Raw genomic sequence first — 22,545 nt, forward strand, 5'->3', positions numbered from 1 at the left:
TTTGTAGTTATATCCAGAGAAATGAATATTTATGCATCGATCTGTAAGCCTTCAGAACTTACTCACAGCCTTGCATCTAGTTTTTATAGTATAACTTTTTTGTGGTATAATCTTATAAATCTATAATAATTATTTGAATGCTAATTAATATAAATAATTGAATATGCTTACATTCTGTAGGATAGAAGTACTTTGAGATTATTTTAACTGGCTTTTCTTATCCCAATTTTCACCATTGTTAAGGTCTGCAATTGATCTTGAAGAGATGGCATCTGGTCTAAACAAAAGAAAAATGATTCAGCATGCTGTATTTAAAGAACTTGTAAAGGTAAAGGTGTATCAAGATTATGAGTCCATCGACTTGGTGCTTGAGTCCCTTCTAAATTGTATTTTATGGACAATTGGTCTGTATTGAAATATAAATTTGAGCTGTCAAGATGCTGCTCTGGTAAAGGTGTCTGTTGCTAAAACTAATAACCTGAACTCATTCCTGACTCCAGTAACAGTTCCCTGACTTCCACATGTGTGCCATGGGACATAAGCACAGACAGATATACATACACACAGAAACAAAAGTTAGGAAATAAATGGAAGGGCTGTTAACTTTTCTCAAAGTGGGCTATTTTTAAAAAATATTTGTATGTGGGCTTGGAGTAATAACTGAGCAGTTAAGATCACTTGTTGCTCTTGCAGAGGACCCAGGTTCAATTCCTAGCATCCACATGGTGATTCACAACCATTCACAATCCAGTTCCAGAGGATCTGATGTCCCCTTTTGATCACCACAGGTACCACATGGTACATACATACATGTAGGCAAAACACGCATGAAATGAATAATATAAAAATGAATAACAAAAATAAAAGCAGAAGTTGTTTGAAAAAATATTTTTGTGTGTCTGTGGATATGTGCATGTGATTTCTAGTGCCTGTGAATGTTAAAGACTGGATTTCCCTGGAGCTGGAGTTACAAGTGGTTGGTACCTGATGTAGGTGCTGGAAAGTAAGTTTAGGTCTTTTGTAAGAATTATCAACTCTGGAACTTGACTGGGAAGTATTTGTTGGGTATCTACTTTATTCTGGGCAGTATGCCAAGTACTGTGGACAGCCAAGTACTGGTTTTTATCTCAGAAGCTTACAGTCTAGAGCAATGGTGAGTATACAAAGTAAAGTCAAGACTCTTCGATAGTAAGATTAGAACATTATTTACTCTGCTGTGTCCTGCTGGGGGTTGAACCTGGACCTCACCCATGACAAGCACATGCTCTGTCTTTGAACTGCATCTCTGACTTGCCCTCTTTACCTTTTTACTGTGATTTACTCAGCCTGACAGCCTGCTAGCATGACTCATGGATACCAGCTGACTGTGGGAGCACATATCCTTCCTTAATCCTATTACTTCCGTCTAGGTCTTTCTATGTTCACCTCCATTCTTTATACCTCATGGCATAAAATAGATATCTAGATGTCTTATTTTTACATATATTTTAAGAATAATTTTAAACCTATCTACTTTATTCTACACTCTGAAACAGGAAGACAGGCAGATGGATCTCTGAGTTTAAGGCCAGCCGAGCTACAAAATGAGGCACTGAAAAATAAATAGTTGGTATTTATTTTTTGTCTGAAAAAATAAACAAAAAGACAGAAATACCAACTAAATTATTAGTGACTAGGGACTTTACCAGCAAACACTTAAAATGCCAGCTTTCACTTAAATCCATAAACAAACAGTAGATATTATAAGTTATATTAAATTGTGACGGTTGACTATGAGTATATCGTTTTAAGCTTCTGTGGATGAAATGGGAAGTAAAGGTAAAGTTCTGTCTGTGCTGTACTCACGTTTCTTAATCCTCTTGAGAAGTCAGTTCAGTTGCAACTATGACTTGAGGTCACTCCTGCTTGCATAGAATACTATTTTATATAAATGAACAGAAGCATATACTCTAGTTATTTCTGACCTGGACCTAATTTGGCAGATTTTTCCCCCCCAAAATGAAGTGAACCTGTCATTTTAAGGAAAATAACTGACAATATTGTAGCTGGTAAAAAAAAATAAATAAAGCTAAAATTTTATGTGAACATAAACATTTTTCTTATCTTAATTTAAGAGGAAAGACATTTAAAAAGTATATACTAGCTGGATTTGAAGTGTGTTATATGAGAAAAGAATAATAAAATATCTCATTATATAGATTTCTGCTGGTATGATAATATTTGAGTAATATAAATGTTTATAAGCTAATAAAATATTTTAGGTAGTTTCAACTTCATATATTATAAGAAATTTCATAAATTACATTTATGTAGTGTGTGTATGTGTGTGTGTTTGTGTGTGCTTGTGTGTCTGGCAAGTATGTATCATGTTTGACAACTAGAGGGAGTTGGCTGTTTCTCTCTACCATGTGGCTCCTGGGGACTGAACTTAGGGTGTCAAGGTGAACACATTTTGTCAGGAAAGGCTTGAGTTTGGCATCTATGCAATATTTGATAAAACTCTTAAATTTCACTCTGCACAAAGGGGACTGCTAGAGTTGCCTCAGAATGTTGGGATTACGGTGGCTTCAATAAAAATTAAAACATCCTTAGCTTGACATTTATAAATTAAATGTCAGAGAAGGGGATTTTTGAATGCCACATGTTAGTCTGATTTTTTTTTTTTTTTTTTTCTGGTGTATAGCTTGTAGACCCTGGAGTTAAAGCGTGGACACCGACTAAGGGAAAGCAAAATGTGATCATGTTTGTTGGATTGCAAGGGAGTGGTAAAACGACAACGTGTTCAAAGGTAAACATTCTTCAACGAAAAGTCAGATGGAAGATATATTTGTATAAATAAAGTTTGATTTTAAAGCCAAGACATAGGTTGTTTTACAGTTTTGTTACTTGGTGTATCTTTTCTGCTTTTGTCATAATTTTATAGGAAAAAGACCATAGAATCCTGTAGTTTCTTATGACATTAGTTAGAATGTCAGTCTACACCAGGTGTGGTAATGCATGATTATAGTTGGAGCCACTTATGGAGGTGGGGAGATTGAGAATTGAAGGAATCCTCAGCTACATAGTGAGTTTGAGGTGAGCCTTAGCTTTAGGAGACCATCTCAAAAAAAACCAAACCAAACCAAAAACAAAAAAATCAATGAAGAGCAATGTTAATTCTGGTTTCTTTTGAAACAAAAAGCAATTTCTGTCCTTAAAGAGTAAGTATGGCCAGATATAGTAGAGTAAGAGGCTGATGGGTCTTTATGTGTTGAGGCCACCCTGTCTTGTATTTACTCTGGCCTAGGCAGGGCTACTTGATGGAAAAGAGGTTATGTGGGGGGTGGGGGTTAGGGCTCTGGTATACACAATGATTCTTTTTTTTTTAACTGATGAAAACACAGGAAATATATTTTGTTTCAACACAAAACTCTCCTTTGCATGTTCCACTGTTTATGATATGGCCTTTTATCTTACATATTTTTACATTGTTTTTTTTTTAATCATCTTATTGTATTTTCTCTATAATTTGGTTCCCAAACTTAGTTGCTAGGTTTGTTGTTGTTGTTTGTTTGTTTGTTTGTTTTGTTTTCCTTCACAAACAAACTTTAGCTATGGTATAGTTTAAGGTCAGGGGTAATGGTTATTTTTAAAGGATGGTATTAATTATTTTACCCCTTAACATTACAAATTAACATTTTAACAGTGATTATAGTTGCTTTTCATCTTATAGTCATTGAATGACAATTTAAACTCTTAAGAGATTTTGCTGTTCTTCAATATTTTATATTACATTCAAGAGAATTATGAAGTTTTACTTTACTCCTTAGATAAATAAGATTAAACAGTGAAGTTGTATATAAAATGATTTATTATGTTTTCTGATACTTTTTTTGAATCTTCCTTTCCCAGTTAGCATATTATTACCAGAGGAAAGGTTGGAAGACCTGTTTGATATGTGCAGATACATTCAGAGCAGGTAGTGTGTTGAAATTTAAAATCTGTTTTCTGTAATTTCTGTTGTCATATTTGAGGCCTCATTACCTCTTTCTCTTTTAGGAGCCTTTGACCAGCTAAAACAGAATGCCACCAAAGCAAGAATTCCATTCTATGGAAGGTGGGTTACCGTCTGCTTTGGTCAGTTTTAGTTTAGTCTGACCTGGAAAACTTCAGTAGACCAGGCTGGCCTCTGGCTTTCGATTCTTTTGTCTCAGTCTTCTGAGTGCTATGATCACATGATGTGTGCCACCATCCATGGATTCCTTTTTTTCTTAAAAGACATTAGACGCATACCTATTCAGAGATGCTAGGGATTATAAATTGTGTAGTACAAAAATATTAAAAATGAAAGTAGGGGCCTGACAACCTGAGTTTGACCATAGAAACATGGTAGAAGGAGAGAACCAACTTCAGGGCATTACCCTTTGACCTCCACATGAGTATTGTGCCACCTCAGTGTATGAATACGCCTACTTGTGTGCATGCACACACACAGACACACACCTATAAATAAAATTTTTATCTTTAAAAAACTAAAAATGAAGTACATATTGACATATCTAATTAGCACTGTTAGTGCTGTTTTATTATCATCTACCAACCATATGTTTATAAGGAAGAAAGGTTACTCCAGATTAAAATGATTATTTAACAGCTGTCTTAGTGTTCCTATTGCCACAGCAAAACACCATGGCCAGAAACAACTTTGGAGGAAAGGTTTACCTGGCCTACACTTCCATACCATAGTTCATCATTGAAGGAAACTGGAACAGGACCCCCCAACAAGACAGGAACCTGGACGCAGAAGCTGATGTAGAGGCCATGGAGGGATGCTGGTTACTAACTTGCTTCACATGGTTCTTCTGGAAGCATTTTTTAAATTGAGGTTATTTACTATTAGATAACTGTAGTTTGTGTCAAGTTGACATAAAACTAGCCAGCACAGCTTTGTACCTTGAGTCCTACTGTAATGGATATAAGGAGTGTGTATACATTTGTCAAAACTCATCAAAGGAGAGACTGGGCATGTAGCTTATAGATATAGTACTTGCCTAGGATATACAAGGCCCTGAGTTTAATACCTAATTACACTAAAGCAAAGCAAAAGACTAAACAACTTCCTGTCTTCAAAAGAATGCTCATTAAAATGAATATAGTAGGGCACTGTGGAGATGGCTCAGTGGTTAAGAGCACGGACTGCTCCTCCAGAGGTCCTGAGTTTAATTCCCAGCAAGCACATGGTGGCTCACAACCATCTGGAATGGGATCTGATGTCCTCTTCTGGTGTGTTATAAAACACTGTATAATGTTTTAATTATACAGTGGACTTATGTATAATTAAAAAATAAAGAAGAAGATGAATATAGTGGGGATTAGTGAGCAGGCTCAGCAGGTAGAGTCACTTGTCACCAACACTGGTAACTTGAGTGTAATCCCCAAGACCTTGATGGTGGAAAGAGAACCTTCTCCTTCAAGTTGCCCTGTGACTCCTCAGGTGCACCATGGTTTATTCATGTGTATACATTTATAGAAGATGAATAAGGAAATGCACCTAATAAAAGGAATGGATGCAGTGGTATACTTCGCTGTATTGTTTCTTATAACAATATCCCCTTTAAAGGCCCTCTTAAAAATAATTACTTCAATCTTTTTGGAAGCCTGCTATCTGTATATATGTAGTCCTTGTCACTTTCTATGAAGATCTTTGATCCTGTTTCCTTATAAAATTACAAATTTTAGTTATAGCTATAATTTCAGTACTTATGATGCTGAGGTGAGGTGACAATTACAAGTTCAAGACTACCCAGAACTATATAGCTAGTACCAGCTTAGCTGGGGCTACGTGGTGAGATATTATCTCAAAAAATGATTGATTGATTGCTATAGTAATGGCAATAACTGTCAATTTATTTATGTATGGGTGTTTTACCTGTATATATGTCTACCCTGTGTGTGCCTGCCTGGTCCCATTGGAGGATAGAGGAGGACATTGTGTCACTTGGAACTAGAGTTAAGGTGGTTATGAGCCCATCTTTGTGGGTACTGCGAACTAAACATTGCAAAAGCAGCCAGTGTTCTTAAGTGCTATGCTATCTCTCCAGCCCATGCCCTTGGTTTTTTGTTTGTTTGTTTGTTTTGACTTTTTTAGGGAAGTATTTGTTTTGGTTCATGTTTGTTTTAATACTAACGTACCAGAAAAAAACCCATAAATGTCCAGCAGCAATGCACAGAGTAAATGATGATGTCATCTGGTGGAATACTATATAACCTAAAAATATATTTCACAGGAGCATTTAATAACTTCATAAAATTATAACAAAAGGTTGTTAAATGGGAAAGCAGGTATAATATGCTTTCTAACATGATTTCATTTACTAAAGAAAATATTAAAAAATGTTTAAGGAAACAATTCAGAAAAAACCTACAGTAGTTATGCAGACTTCGGTAGGAAAAGTTCATTGGTACCTCATGATACCAGAGAAATGGGCTTCTGTATTTATTACTTATTAGTAATTTCTTCTAAATCAAAACTATAATATTTTCACTTTTACACAATAGATTAAAAGTAAACTGACACTTTCCGAGTAAATAGTATTGAATGTTTTATCGTCGTGATGTTGTTAAATCGTTCGTTCATCTTAAATAGCTATACTGAAATGGATCCTGTCATCATTGCTTCCGAAGGAGTGGAGAAATTCAAAAATGAAAATTTTGAAATAATTATTGTTGATACAAGTGGTCGTCATAAACAAGAAGACTCTTTGTTTGAAGAAATGCTTCAAGTTTCTAATGCTATAGTAAGTAGCTTTCCATGGAACACATTTTAACACCATAGGAACTTCAATTTACCTATGAAACCTGATTGAGTTTATGAATATAAATGATTCCTTACCTGTAAGACAGCTACTATCACTAAGTGATAAAGAACTACTGTCACCAGCATAGAAAAAGTAATACTGAAAAATTAAGAATTACTCTTAAATTTGTTGGGTTTCTCCTTGTTACTTTAATTCAGTAGTAACAGTAATTTTAAAGATTTTTTTTCAAAATGGAACATTAGTATTTTCATTTAGTGTTTCCTTTAAGCTCTTAAAAGATGGAGCTAGGTGTAGTGGCACATTCCTTTTATCCCAGTACTTGAGAAACACAGGTTGATCTCTGAGTTTAAGGTCAACCTATTCTATGTTATCTCACCTTCTAGGCCAACCAAGGCTACATAGTGAGACTTGTGTGTTCATTGTTCTGTTGCTGTGAAAGAGACAAGACCAAGGCAGCTCCTATAAAAGAAACACTTAGTAGATCTTGCTTACGGTTTCAGAGGTTTAGTCTGTTAACATCATGGTGGCACACAGACAGACATTGTGCTGGAGAAGTAGCTAAGAGCTCTGCATCCAGATCTGTAGGCAGAAGAGAGAGCCACTGGGCCTAGCTTTGGCTTTTGAAACCTCAGGCCCACCCCTAGTGACACACTTGCTCCAGCAAGGCTACACCCATTTCAAAACAGCCATACCTTCTAATCCTTCTCAATAGCACCATTCCCTAATACTGGGCATTCAGTATAGGGGGCTGTTGAGACCATTTTTTATTCAAACCACACTCAGTCTCAAAAAAACAAAAATAAAATTATGATGGAAATAATGTAGCAATAAGGAGCAGTTGAACACCTGTTGCATACCTTATTCTTTGGTTGGTGATTTGTGCTAATTAGTGTCTTTTTAGTGATACTGTCATTTTGACTTTTTTTTTTTTTTTTTTTTTTGAGACAGGGTTTCTCTTTGTACCCTTGGTTGTTCTGGAACTGGTTCTCTTTAGACTATGCTAGCCTCAGCCTATAGATAGACTATGCTGTCTGCCTGTCTCTGTCTCCCAGGTACTAGAATTAAAGGTTCAGCCTTTTTTTCTTCATTTAGATCTCAACTCAAAATAATTTGCAAAGAGGTTGCCATAGTTTCTTCTCTGTATCATGAGCACAAAGTTTTCCCTATTTATTTCTTGGTCAAGACCTATATTCACTTAATTTATGCTGCTCCCTCAGTCAGCACTTACTGATTCAACATTGATAGTGAGCATTGATTGTATGCAAGCTCATGGTGACCTCTTTGTAACACTGGTAAAAACATGTCTTTTTATTTACTCTTTCTAGCAACCTGATAACATTGTTTATGTGATGGATGCATCCATTGGACAGGCTTGTGAGGCCCAGGCAAAGGCCTTTAAAGATAAAGTAGATGTAGCTTCAGTAATAGTGACAAAACTTGACGGTCATGCAAAAGGAGGTGGTGCTCTCAGTGCGTGAGTATCAGTTGAAGTTTCACTGTTGTGGCTGTTGCTAATCCCTTTGCCCTATAAATCATTTGTTTTATGCCTTAGGATCACATGTCGTGTGTGTGTGTGTGTGTGTGTGTGTGTGTGTGTGCGCGTGTGTGTGTGCGTGTGTGTGCGCGTGTGTGTGTGTGTGTGTGTGTGTGTGCGCGTGTGTGTGTGCGTGTGTGTGTTTCTTATTCTGTTTTTAAAAACATTATAGTAATGAAAGTGACAGAATCCTTAAAAGAGATTTAAGTACAAAAAGAACCTTGGAGCCCATTTGGTATAGGTCTAACTAGTGAAAAGAAACTTTAATTTTATACATTTTGTCTATTCTCTTTAAAAATTTTGTTTTCTATTTTGAGGTTATTTTTTATTTTATTTTTTTCTCTGTAGAGTTGCTGCCACCAAAAGTCCAATTATTTTCATTGGTACAGGGGAGCATATAGATGACTTTGAACCTTTCAAAACACAGCCTTTCATCAGCAAACTTCTTGGTAAGTGTAGGGAACAATCTCTGAGATAGTATGAGTCTAAGTGTATGGGACAGTCTCTAAGATAGTGCCGGTCTAAGTATTGGAACAGTCTCTGAGATAGTGCAGGTCTAAGTATGGGACAGTCTCTGAGATAGTGCGGGTCTAAGTGTATGGGACAGTCTCTAAGATAGTGCGGGTCTAAGTATGGGACAGTCTCTGAGATAGTGCGGGTCTAAGTATATGAGACAGTCTCTGAGATAGTGTGGGTCTAAGTGTATGGGACAGTCTCTGAGATAGTGCGGGTCTAAGTGTATGGGACAGTCTCTAAGATAGTGCGGGTCTAAGTATGGGACAGTCTCTGAGATAGTGCGGGTCTAAGTATTGGGACAGACTCTGAGATAGTGCGGGTCTAAGTATATGGGACAGTCTCTGAGATAGTGCGGGTCTAAGTATATGAGACAGTCTCTGAGATAGTGTGGGTCTAAGTGTATGGGACAGTCTCTGAGATAGTGCGGGTCTAAGTATGGGACAGTCTCTGAGATAGTGCGGGTCTAAGTATTGGGACAGACTCTGAGATAGTGCGGGTCTAAGTATATGGGACAGTCTCTGAGATAGTGCGGGTCTAAGTATATGGGACAGTCTCTGAGAGTGTATGGGACAGTCTCTGAGATAGTGCGGGCCTTAGAACAAATTAGGGCTTTAGTCCTGTGCTTACTATCTTAAAAACGTAATTTCCTTTTGTGATTTATTCTAACTTAAAGTGCTGGGGATTAAGACCAGGGCCTTGCATGTGCTATTGAGCTGCATCCCCAGCCCTCTAAACTCTTTTTTGCTATGGCTAGCAGGGAAACATGAGTTATTAGATACAGAGCTTTTTAGAAGAGTTTGAGCACACAGTGTAGAAAGTATAGTTGTAGTAATAGAGGTTGTAATAATAGTAGAACCTCTCTGTTGTCTTAAAGTGATATAGTTAGGGAACACAGAATTAGAAGGTTAGCTTAGGCTGTCTTCCCTGATTTATGTCTTTAACCTTCTTAGCTTCAGTTCTTTTCACATAAAATGCAGTAGGAGTACTTAACCAAACTGGCAGAACTATTACATGTGCGTGTATTTTAATGATGTAAAGGTGAGCATACTGTCATCTGTTCACTTCTCTCTTTGGTATCTTACAGGAATGGGTGACATTGAAGGACTGATTGATAAAGTCAATGAGTTGAAGTTGGATGATAACGAGGCACTTATAGAGAAGCTGAAGCATGGTATATTTGTACCAAAAAGGCACTTGGTCTCAATTTTGGGGGTTTTTACTTTGTTTTTTCTTCTTTTTTTTTCATGGTGCTTAGGAGTGAATCAGGACTTTGCACATGCTAGGCAAGTGCTTTACTGCTAGTCGACCTCCCAACCCATTGGGTTCTGTTATAGCTAGGCTGGCCTGGGGCTTTTGATCTTCTTGCTTCTACTTGGGGTAAAGGAATTCACTACCATACTTAACCTTGATTTCCTTTTCTTTTTTTTTTTCTTTCAAAAAAATTGTAAGTCAGGCAGTGGTGGCACATGCCTTAATTCCAGCACTTGGGAGACAGGCAGGTGGATCTCTGAGTTCAAGGCCAGCCTGATCAGCAGAGTGAGTTCCAGGACAGCCAGGGCTAATTTGAGAACCGTTTTGTAGCAAGAGAACAAGACTGGGAATGGCATGGACTTTTAAAACCTGGAAGCCCATTCAGTGACAGTTTTCCAACAAGGCCACACCTTCTAACCATCCTTAACAGCCTTCCTACTGGGAACCAAGTATTCAAATATGTGAGCCTGTGAGGACCGTTACCATTCAGACCTCATCCAGACTATCCTTGAGCTGGGATCCCTTTGCTCCGCCTCTGGAATGATGGAGTTATAGGTGTGTGCCTGGCTGAGTCCATAGATCTAGAATTCACCACCAGCTTCCCATTTCCCTTCAAGTACTTGTAAAGGATGTCATTATGTCTGGTCTTCTGCATAAGGTTTTGACACTGCTATATTTAGCATTTTGAGCCAGCCTGCTGAACTTTCATATTCTCACATCTTGATCTCTCCTAACAACATGTCCTACCTGATTCCTCGAAGTCTGTGACGCATGTTCCTTTGTCTCTATAATTTTTGTTGTCACTCATCACAGTCATGTGATACCCACCTTCCTGCTTGAAGGTGAAGATAAGGTTCATCACTGTGTTCATCTTTCATCTTCACAGTACCTTGCTCAGTGTCTGACACATTGGTCCTTAGTAGATATGGATTCTGTGGCTGAATTTATCCTTCATTGCCTGATTTCCCTATCTTCTGTCATTCTTTGTTGATTTGTTTTGTTTTGAGAATAGAGTCTTGGAGCTTGCTATGTAGACTAGGCTGGACTCATACTCCCCTGCCTCTGCCTCAGAGGTTCTGGGATTTAAGGGTATCATGCCAGGTCTTTCTGTCTTGAAGCAGTAGCCTCCTTCTGCTTCAGTGTTACTGTACATTGTCTACTCTCTGACTTCTGACTCCTTAGATATCTGCAGTGTTTTTGTTTAATTCCTAATATTCTGCTCATTTTGAGGTTACCAAGCTCTACTTACTTTCCAAATATAATTATTGTCCCATTGTTCTCCAGCTGACACTTGACAGTGTTACTTGATTTTTCTACTTTTAAAGTTTTCACTTTGTTTTATTGCATAGACTTTCTGTTCAGTGATCACTTAGTTTGGTTTACAAGAAAAATTTTCACGTGTGTGCATATGAATGTACATGTGGATTCTGGGATCAAACTCAACTTATCAGGTTTGGTGGCAAACACCTATACCACTGAACCATCTAGCTGGTCCCACTTCTTTATGAATGGCCAGTGGATGCTAGGATCTAAACAAGGATCCTTTCAGCAGAACTGCAAGCCTCTTACTCACTGAACCATCTCTCCAGCCCAGGCTTTCTTCAGAATTCTATAGTGTCCATTACCCCCAATCAGCTTATTTCACAGCACAATTTCTCCCTTAATTTATCATCATCATCATCATCATCACTATGTGTGTGGTATGTGTGTGAGTGAGCATCCTGTGGCAAGTGTACACAGATCAAAGAACAACTGAAATGAGCTCTGTACTTCTACCTTTTTATGGTTTCCAGGATTAAACTCAGGTCAACAAGTGGCAAGGCAAGTACCCTTATCCACTGAGCCATCTGACCAACCCACGTAATTTGTTTTGTTTTTGGGACAAAATCTTCCTTTCTAACCCTGAATGGCTACGGACTTGGAATCTTCTTTTCTCGGCCCCCTGATTATAGCAGATACATTGTGAGCCACTATGCCCACCAGAGGAATATTTTCCTAACCAATGAAGTCATGTGTAACTTTTTTTTTCAGATAGGGACTCTATATAGCCCTAGCTGCCCTGAAGCTCCCTGTGTTGTCCTAGGTTGTCCTAAAACTCATAGGATGAGTTTCTGTTGATTGTATATATTTATCTAATGTGCTAGAATAGTAGGCTTCTCTGTGGTACAGTCTAACCATATGCCTACTACTCCTTATATATAGCATCCATCCATGCCTCCACCAGTGTCTGTGGAGTGAATGTTTGCTGATTGCATAGTATGCTGTAGATGAATTCATGCTTGCTACTATATATGAATTTTTTATATTGCATTTCAGGTCAGTTTACACTGCGAGACATGTATGAACAGTTTCAGAATATTATGAAAATGGGCCCATTCAGTCAAATCTTGGTTAGTTACCCTTAATTATTTCTAAAAATATCTTTATACTATTTTGTGTTCATCTTTATTTTTACAAAAAAAAAAAAAAAAAAAAAAGCAAGTTTAATTGACTGCAAAGCAGCAGGCATGGCTATGAGAGCCACCCGCCTTATTAGCATATACCAATTTTGTAAAATAATGGGGTTTTGTTACGACATTTTCATGAGTCTATTTGATGTACTGTTTTTTTAATTCTAATATCTAAGAACAGATATACTTATATTAATCATTGAATAAAATGGACCATTTAGGAATTTGTTTTTAAGTTGTTAGTATATTTTAAGTATTCACATTTTAAGCAATATTAGGACTATGTTTACATCTGTTTTAGGGGATGATTCCTGGTTTTGGCACAGATTTTATGAGTAAAGGAAATGAGCAAGAGTCAATGGCAAGGCTAAAGAAACTGATGACTATAATGGACAGTATGAACGATCAAGGTAAAAAAAGGATGATTTGACTTCGGGGCAGTATTCTGATCATTAGCAAGTTCTGAGTGTCGTTATTTTCTTGTTGGCAAGATGGAAGAAACTTAGACCAAAAGATTCTTTTTAGATAGATGTAGAATAACTTGTAAGCTCTGACTTAAGGGGTTGTGATCATTGGGCTGATTTGTCATTGAGAGAAATGTGAAGTATAACACTTGTTTAAATGAGTTCTGAAGAAAGAGTTGTATGTTTTCATTATGTGGATACAAATAAATAGGGAAAGTTACAGTCAATTTTGAGAGAATCCTGGGCTTAGAAGAAATAAATGTTGGCTAGGTGTCTCTGTACACTCCTTTAATCCAGGCATTTGAGAGGCAGAGGAGGTAGGTCTATTTGAGCCTAGCCTGGCTTACATAGTAAATTCTAGACTAATCAGAGAGGCATAATGACATCCAGTCTCAAAAATAATCAGGGACTAGAGTGATGGGATGGCTTAGCAATTAAGAGCACTGGAAGCTCTTTCATAGCTCTTATGTTCAATTCCCAGCACCCAGATGGAGGCTGTATAACTGTAATAGTCCCATGGGATCCAATACCCTCTTCTGGTGAGCAAATGTACGTACAGACAAAACACTCATATACATAAATACATCTTTCTAGAAAATCTATTTATAAATAAACAAACCCTAGTCTTCTGGAAAATGAGCCGGTGCTTTTAATCTCAGAGCTACTTCCCCACCCTGGTTTTATTTTATTGAGATAAGTTTCTCTATGTATTTCTAGCTGACCTAGAAACTGACTTTATATACCAGGCTGGCCAGAGACCAGAGATTTGCTTCCCTCTGCCTCCCAAGTGCTGTGATAAAGTCATACATATGCCCACTGCCCAGCTTCCCCACCACCCTGATTCTCAGTTTAAAAACGTAGATACTTACTGCATGGGGTAGAGGGACTTGGTATACATGTGTGGAGGTCAGGGAACATCTTTGGGAAGTTGGTTCTCTCCCGAGTCAATTTCAGGGCTTGGCAACAAACACCTGTGTCTACTAAGCCATCTGGACTGCTCATTAAGGGATGCTAGGGATGTGGTAAGGAGAGCGTTGGAAGAGACTTACCACAGCTCATGATCCAGTCACCCGAGAGGCCAACCTGAGACATAATGAGAAAGAGACTGAGACGCGCTTTCTGTTATGTCTGCATTTTTGGGTTTATTTTGTTTTGTTTATTTGTTTGGGTTAGGTTTATTTTTGTTTGTGTTATTATTGTTTTTGAGACAGTAACACTATAGAAAATTTCTTTTTCACACTCCTTTTTGTCTCTTTTGAGGCAAGGTTTACTGTTTAACCTCACTGGCCTAGAATTTTTAATCCTTTTGTCTCAACTTTCTGAATGCATGTGCTACTGAGTGTAGCTCAAGGTCGATATCTGAACTGAAGTCCACCTTGTTCCTTACATTGTATACAAGCAGGGGCAGAACTCCACCTTATATTTCAAATGATCAAAAAGCTAAAGAGGACTCTGGAGTTACTATAAAAGATTAGAATATTACCAGTGTAACTTCTCCATTATAGGGAATCCTAGAATTTCCTCATTAATTACACATAGAGCCTCGTCTTGCTTATGAAGTCTCAATGTGAAATAGAAGTTGGCAGCTATCTAGGATAGGATGAAGGAGTGCTTCTGTTCTGTTTTTGAACTATGTTATGTTGTGATATGTGAAGGACAAAGAAAGAATGGACATGTAAAATACAGCATGACAGACGTATAGAATTTCAGAAGTCCTCAGATGTCTTTTAAAGCCAGGTCTTACTATATAGCCCTATCTGCTGGAAGTTGCTATGTAGTCCAAACTGCATTCAAACTTACAGTGATCCTCCTACCTCATGAATCCTGGGATTTATTAAATCTGTTTTGTGGTTTGCCATTTATATGTATGTTGTTCTTATAACATACAGAGAAATGAAATTTTATCTCTATAAGATAAAACAAGCTGGGAAGATGGCTTATGGAGTGAGAATATTTGCTATGAAGCAAGAGGGCAGAATTTCAAATCCTCAGAATCCACGTTCAGAATTTAGGCATGGTTGTATTCCCCTAACCCTTCTGCTGAGTTATGGAAACAGGTAGATCGTAGGAGCTTGCTGGCCAATCAGCCTATCCAAAACACCAAGCTTAACATTCACAGAGAGATCCTATGCCAACAGATAAATTTGGAAAGTACACATCTGAACACACATGTATGTCACACACACACACACACACACACACACACACACACACACACTCAGTTGGTAGAGAGCTTGCCTAGCATGCAGGAATCTCTCCATTAGAGCCCAGTAAACAGGGTCTAGTATCAAACACCTGTAATCCCAGCCCTCAAGAGATGGAAGCAGGAGGATCTAAAGTTCAGGGTCAACCTTAACTTAGTAGAGATTTTGAGTCTAGCTAGGGATATATGAGACCTTGTTGTATGTAAAACATAAAAATAAATGAAAAGGCATCTGTAAAAACCCCTGAAGTTTTATATTGCCCATTTGAATTGTCTTTGTGAGTCACTTCTTCCTTGTTTGGTCCCAAGTTCAAGATTGGCTTTATTTCTATTTTCTAATAAATATGCTTCTATTTTTAGGACAGAGGCAGAGTGTGTGGCTACTGTGATAATGAATGATAATTTTATGTGATGAAATTATTTGTCTTTGTTTTCAGAACTGGACAGTACAGATGGTGCCAAGGTTTTTAGTAAGCAACCAGGCAGAATCCAAAGAGTTGCGCGGGGATCAGGTGTGTCAACAAGAGATGTTCAAGAACTTCTGACCCAGTATACCAAGTTTGCACAGATGGTCAAAAAGATGGGAGGTATCAAAGGACTTTTCAAAGGTGAGAGGGGAAACAGAATCACCTAAAAGAACAAAGTTAAGAAACAAAATATTAAAGCCTAGTAGTCTTATTCTGAAAAAGTTACTGCTGAATTTCCTGTTGTAGGGGTTGGGGCTTAGCTCTGTGGTAGGGCCTGTCTGGGTCCCTGGGTTCTGTCCCAGCACTAAAAAAGAAAGAAACGATAACCTGAACTCATTGTTAAAGTCAAGTACTACCATGATTTATCATGTGATATATGATTTATCTCTTTAGAATCAAGATGGTAGACATTAATATTGAAAAACTATTTTTATCAACATACATAGAGTATTTAAAAAACATTAGAGTATAAAAAAAACTGAACTCTTTTCCTTTTCCTCAGAGAATTCCATGAATCCTATTGGAGACAACAGTTGATACAACCACTGATTATTTTCCCATATTGCCAAACATTCCTCAGAATATACCAACTAACTAGGTTGGGTATCTCATGTTTGTATTCTGAGAGTTCTTGAGACAAGAGAAGCATCAGGAATGTTGCCAGCCCCGATCACTAGTGACTCCTACTCCAGCCAGGGCTGCAAACCTAGAACCAGCCAGACCACCACAGGCAAAATAAGCACGATGTATGTTACACACACGTGTGCTCTGTTCACCCATTCGATCCCACTCTTTCAGCTGTGTGTCTTCCTGCCTCTAGGTAGACCCTTAAATTGACTTGTCTGCTTGTGCGGCAGGGTCAGTTTCTAGGCAATTCCATGGAATCAGTTTTGTCCTCTTTGATAGAAGTACAGTAGACACTAAGTATATTTTTTGTTTGTCTGTTGTTTTCTGAGACAAGGTTTTTCCTGTCTTGTGTAGCCTGTGCAGCCCTGGCTGTCCTGGAACTCACTGTGATCTGCCTGCCTCTGCCTCCCCAGTGCTGGGATTAAAGTGTATGCCACCAAAGTACGTTTTCTAATGTAGTTTCTGGTTTAATGGTCACTTTTTTTTTTTTTTTTTTTTTTTTTTAAGTACATTTCAAGTTCTGATGTGTTAAAGATTTTCTTTCTTTGTCTACCAAGTTGAATTTCCATTGGGAGTCACTCAGGTCTTTCTCCCTATTGCTCTGTAATGACATCTTAACAGACTTGATTTTCACCTCTAAACATAGTCCCAAGTTTTTCATTTGACTTTTTCATTTTCATTTCTATTTTCTAATAAATTTCTATTTTTAGGGCTGGAGGTATATCTGAAAGGTAGAGTGCTCAGCTAGCATGCTTGAGGCTCTGAGATGCTTTGCTCTCTAGTTCTCTATTTCCCTTCCAAAGTTACCATTTTCAAGTGTGCTCAGTGCCTATAATCCCAGTCTTCAGGAGGCAGGAGGATATTTTCAAGCTTAAAGCCAATTAGGGCTGAATAGGAATATTTGGCTACAAGGCTCTGCATCTGCTCTTATCAGTGCTGAATAAAGTGTTTCTGATAACCAGTTATGCATTCAACTATGATTTTTTAATGAAATAACTTGGTAAACAGACACTATATAAATAACCATTTTAAGTATCACTTGATTAGTGAAGAAGGTCTTGGGTCTACTGTATCATTTGAGGTAATTGATATTTCTTTCCTGAATGGTCAGGCAGGGCTACACTCAGGGCAACCTAGGAGCACAAATACCCGTGTGGTTCCATTTGTTCTTTTGGAGTTCTTTGAACACACACATGGAGATTCCAAGCTGTCTTACTTTATCATTTGGTACTTGCCATGTGGTGGTCCTCGTAGCTTTTCTGCCTCACCATGGGACCCAGCAGAGGCTGCCGAGTTTCTGCTGGTTGTTATACTATAGTGTACCACTAGGGCTCTCGAGTGAGAAGAGAAGGACGGTCCCTACTTCAGATTTCTATTAAGCATTTCTGTTGGACCTGTTGGTAACCACTCAGTCCAGTTTTGCTTCTAGTGGTTTATCACATTTATAACTAAAAATATCAGGGGAAAATCACAGCTATAAGAACATACTTCTAGCCGAGTGTGATGGCTTATGCCTTTGATCCCATTATGACTCAGGAAGCAGAGGCCGGGGGAGTTTCTGTCCATTCTGGCTTCTGTAGTGAGTTCCAGGCCAGCCAGGGCTAATGCAGTAACAACAGTGAGAAGCCCTTGAAATGATCCTTTATCGAGAGTTTCTTGTGGTTTTCTTTTTTAAAAATGTAATTGAGAAAAAGATTAGTAAACTGTGCATGATATTCTAAACAACACCATATACCAATTAAGTGTTTTGTTTTATCAGGTGGTGATATGTCTAAGAATGTGAGTCAGTCACAGATGGCAAAATTAAATCAACAAATGGCCAAAATGATGGATCCACGAGTTCTTCATCACATGGGTAAATATAAAATTCTAGGTCAGTTGTAATATACACTCATTTAATAAAGGGCTGTAGTTTAATGGTAAGCTCTCTAGTGATATATAAAACCTGTTTAAAAGACAAGTCGCTGAAGAGAGAGAAACATCTGAATCCAAACTCACTAATCATTCTAGATAGGGAGAGGTTTTGAAACAGTATGAAAAACCTGTGTGTGTGTGTGTGTGTGTGTGTGTGTGTGTGCATGTAAGTGTGTGCATGCCTGCGCACGAATGTGGTGTATATGGCCTGAGTGTGTGTGCTCATGCTGTATTGCTCCTGTGGAGATCAAAGAACGAACTCTAGAGCCCTCTTGCAGAATCAGTGTCTTTTGTTTGTTGTTGCTGCACTGTGTAGCAAGCTAGCTGGCCCAGGACTTTGTCTTGCTGAGCATGGAGATTACAGATGCATACTGCTACATAGAGCTTGCTGCGTTGGTTCTGGGAGTTAAACGTGAGTCATAAGCTTGAGTGACCAACACTCGTACTCACTCAGCCACCTCTGTAGTTTATGAATTAGCTGAGGTTCTGTTTTGTCCTCTGCTGCCACCTGTATGGTACGTCTGTGCATATGTGTGGCGTATGCTTGTGTGTGCTAGTATAAGCCTCTGTGGAGACCAGACCAAGTGTCTTGCCCTCCTCCTTTTTAAAGATAGTGTCTCAGCTGGACTCCTGGCTGGCCACCAAGCTCCAAGGATCAACATGTCTCTTTGTCCTCACCGCCCAGGGTTGGAATTGTAGAAGCGCTGCCGCCTTCCCGGCTTCTGTGCACTGGGCATGTGCAGTGCGCGTCCTCGTGCTTGTGTTTTAGCGTCGGGACTCTACCTAAGGAGCCATCTGCCAAGCTCAACCTTTCCCTAGTTTTAAAAGTTATTTATTTTATTTATTTACCTGGGGATTTGAGGGGGAGTTTGAGACAGGGTCTCACTACATAGCCCTGACTGCCCTCCCTGGATTGGTATGAAGGCCAATCCTTTGGTGTTAAAGGTTCTGCCACTGTGTCTGGCCCATCAGGTGTGACTTTGGGGCAAGCTGTTTCATCATCTTTGCTTTTGAGATGGGATGGCAGATAGTCCAGGCTTACTGGACGTTGTTATGTATCTGAGTTTGATCTGGAGTTTGATTTCCCACCTCTATCTCCCAAGCTCTGGGACTGTATGTCTTAAATTCTGGGTATTGAACCCAGAACAACTTTGGGCATGCATATTGGACAGACACTTTACCAACTGTCTACATCCCAGCACTAGTCATCTTTTCTTAATGCTTCTTCCTTAACCCCATTTTAGATTTGGGTGTATTTATAGAACTTTTGAAATCACACAAAATTTTGCACTCTAATTCCATTTTTACTGTGTAATCTTTGAAAAGCCCTTAAAACTTCTTACTTTCCTTTTGGAACGTTTGAAGGTAATATTTCTTTGTAGGTAATATTCATCAAGAGATTATGACAAGTGAATGGTCTAATTACTATATGTGAAACATTTCACATAGTAAGTGCTTAGCAAATGGTCAGTTCTTTTTTTCTTTTTTCTGTTACTCCTTTGAAACAGCCCCTACCGTGCACCGATCAGTTTTTACAAAACTGATTCTAATTACCAAAAGACTTAGTCTTGACAGAAAATATGTTCTGTTTGGCCTTCTTGATTGTAGACAAGATTATTCCAAGATCTCTTTATGTTTTTCTTTATTCCTCGTGGTAATTTCATGAAGCACATTTCTCATGTTCTTAGATAAAAATAAAGTGACTTATACACATTTAATTTTGTATATCCTTAAAAGCTACTGACTTAATTGCTGAGTACTTTAAAGGTTAAAGTACTTAGGCAAAAGTTGTAATTGGTTCAGTCTACGGGGTCATGACATGCTTTCTTCCTTGTCTCCCTCTAGGTGGCATGGCCGGCCTTCAGTCAATGATGCGTCAGTTTCAGCAGGGTGCGGCTGGCAATATGAAAGGCATGATGGGATTCAACAACATGTAAAGACGCCTCCTTACTAGAAACAGACATGATTGATTATGTTATCTGCTGAGGCCTCAGCCTCTCTCCCTCTTGCAAACGGGGAAGAAGAATTTTCTTGCCTGTCTTGCCTTCACTCTTTTCTCTCACCCTTTTCCTTGTCTTCCTTCCCTTCTGAGGTTCGGAAGGTGTGCCTGGTTTTTGTGAAAGTCATCATTTCTGCTTTAAATCCATTACTTTTCAACGTCACAACACTTCTTAAGTTAAACAAATCATGATGTAAAATTTTAGTACTTAAAGGTTTTTAATTGTCTCAAAAGCCAAGCATCACATTTATAAACAGTTGCGATCAGTAAATTACATGATATTGAAGAGAAGTGCTACAAAATAAACTTCAAGTGATAAGTTAAAGGGTTTGTTAACTTTCTTTATGGTTTGATGTGGTCAGCATACCACCCAGAAAATAGACAAAAAGCCAGCAGGTACATTTAAAGGGAGATATGGTAGAATAATTTAATCATGAGTATTAGAAAATGTTATTTATTTTAGAATAAAATAACTTTATTACAAGAAACTTTAGCTCTGCCATTTAAAATTGAAATCAAGAATTTGGTTACAGTTCATAATGTATGATGTTTTGTATCAAAGTTAAATTTCTTACATGTTTTGGAGTGTTTTGGTCCTTGATTGTTTTTAAAACCATTTTTATGTTTCTTACTATTGAAAAATGATGTTTTGATAATTGATAATACATAAATTTGCTAATGGAAAGTAATATTAAATAATTAGGCTACAGTATTACATATTAAAAATAATAAGGCTATGGCAACATTGGTTGGATTATTGATAACTCTTGCTGTGTATGTCTGTCCTGGGATCTCAGATAAGTGAGTTTCAATTCCAGTGAAGGAATAGATGTGTTAGCACTAGTGCCATAGCACATGTGTGGAGGTCAGAAAACAACCTTTTTTTTTTCCCTATTTTCTTGTTTTGTTTGTTTTTATTTTTGTTTCTTTGAGTCATGATCTCACTATAGCTCTGGTTATCCTTGGAACTCACTATGTAGACCAGGCTGGCTTCAAACTTACAGAGTTTTGCCTTCCTCTGCCTCCTGAGTGCTGGGTTTAAAAGCATAAGTGACCATGTTGGGTTTCAGAGGACAACTTGTAGACGCCAGTTCTCATTTCACCATGTGGGTCCAGGGATTAAAGTCAGCTCAGTCACACTTGGCACCAAGTGCCTTTACCAGTAGAGCCACGTCATTGGCCACAGGTCTAGAAAGAATGAAAGAAAGGGAGGCAGAGAGAGAGGGAGGTAAGAAAGGAAGGGAGGAAGAGAAATCTTTGTGTGTGTGGGTGGTTTTGAGTGCATTTTTGTATAAGCTAGGTTACACATTGTTAGAACTCAAGACAGCCTCAGGCACTAGTCCTTGCCTTCTGCATTGTTTAAACAGGGTCTCCTCGAGTTTTATATAGCCAGGCTAGCTGGCTTTCAAGCTCTTGGGATGTTCTTCTTTTTACCTCCCATCTTGCTGTAGAAGTACTGGGACTACATTGCTACCATGTCTACCTTTGGTTGGTTTTGGGGAAAAGGCTCAGGCTGGCCTGGAACTCATGACAAATCTCCTGCTTTAGCCTCCTAAATACAGGAATTATATTAATTAGAATATTAATATAAATATTTAAATAGAGGCTGAGGTAGGAAGATCAGAGTTGGAGGCCAGCCTAAGTTATGTAGACCTGTCTCAAAACCAAAAGTGCATCTGATTTTGTGCTTTGCTAAGGGACAGATGTTTTAGCTAAGAATTGTTGTTTAGCACAGGACTAGGATTTCCCTAGTGGGCATTGTATGTATCCATGGAAAAATTACATAATTTGTGTTCTGCAAAAGTGACATAGCAAGGTATAGCTATAGAAATCTGAAACTAGAGAAATGGTAACTAAACTATGCACACTACCTTTTCTGGGTATGTGTGTTAGTGATTTCTGCTTTCTGGATATTTTGTTTTAACTAAATAAAGATAATGAGATGAACCTTTAAACATAGCATCCTGAATGCCTTCTGCATTTTTATGTCTAATTTGAACTTTATTTTTCAGAAACTAAATGGTGACAAAAAGTTAAAGACCATGATGCCTTAGTTCAGTATATTGCTAGGGGTTTTTTAGAGTCACAAGACTGTGGAATGAATCAGTAGTTGATCAGTCCCAAAAGACTGGGTGGCTCAGCTGGTCTTCTGTATATGCTGGAATGCCAAGGAAGTAGGCTTCAATGCCAGTGAAAGAGTGGATGTATTAGCAAGGTCCCCAGGGACAAGCAGGCAAGGAGCAAAAGCTACCTTCTATGTTCTTCTCTAGACGTCTAGCAGAAGCTATGGTCCATTTTAAAGGTATGTCTTTCTGCCCTAAAG

General features: G+C 38.2%; 1 protein-coding gene across 1 annotated transcript in view; it reads left to right on the forward strand.

Annotated features, from left to right (window-relative positions):
- SRP54 (signal recognition particle 54) overlaps window positions 1-22,545 on the forward strand; it is a 34,674-nt gene extending 12,129 nt beyond the window's left edge. The window contains exons 4-16 of the mRNA XM_080911448.1: window positions 244-328; window positions 2,684-2,788; window positions 3,892-3,958; window positions 4,039-4,096; window positions 6,626-6,776; window positions 8,123-8,271; window positions 8,680-8,780; window positions 9,932-10,018; window positions 12,415-12,488; window positions 12,850-12,958; window positions 15,653-15,823; window positions 18,069-18,164; window positions 20,069-22,545. Of these exons, the coding sequence (XP_080767574.1) occupies window positions 244-328; window positions 2,684-2,788; window positions 3,892-3,958; window positions 4,039-4,096; window positions 6,626-6,776; window positions 8,123-8,271; window positions 8,680-8,780; window positions 9,932-10,018; window positions 12,415-12,488; window positions 12,850-12,958; window positions 15,653-15,823; window positions 18,069-18,164; window positions 20,069-20,160 (1,345 nt within the window). The 3' untranslated portion in view covers window positions 20,161-22,545. The remainder of the gene's footprint in view (window positions 1-243; window positions 329-2,683; window positions 2,789-3,891; window positions 3,959-4,038; window positions 4,097-6,625; window positions 6,777-8,122; window positions 8,272-8,679; window positions 8,781-9,931; window positions 10,019-12,414; window positions 12,489-12,849; window positions 12,959-15,652; window positions 15,824-18,068; window positions 18,165-20,068) is intronic.

Source organism: Micromys minutus (assembly GCF_963924665.1).
Source record: "Micromys minutus genome assembly, chromosome: 1".
NCBI lineage: Eukaryota > Metazoa > Chordata > Mammalia > Rodentia > Muridae > Micromys > Micromys minutus.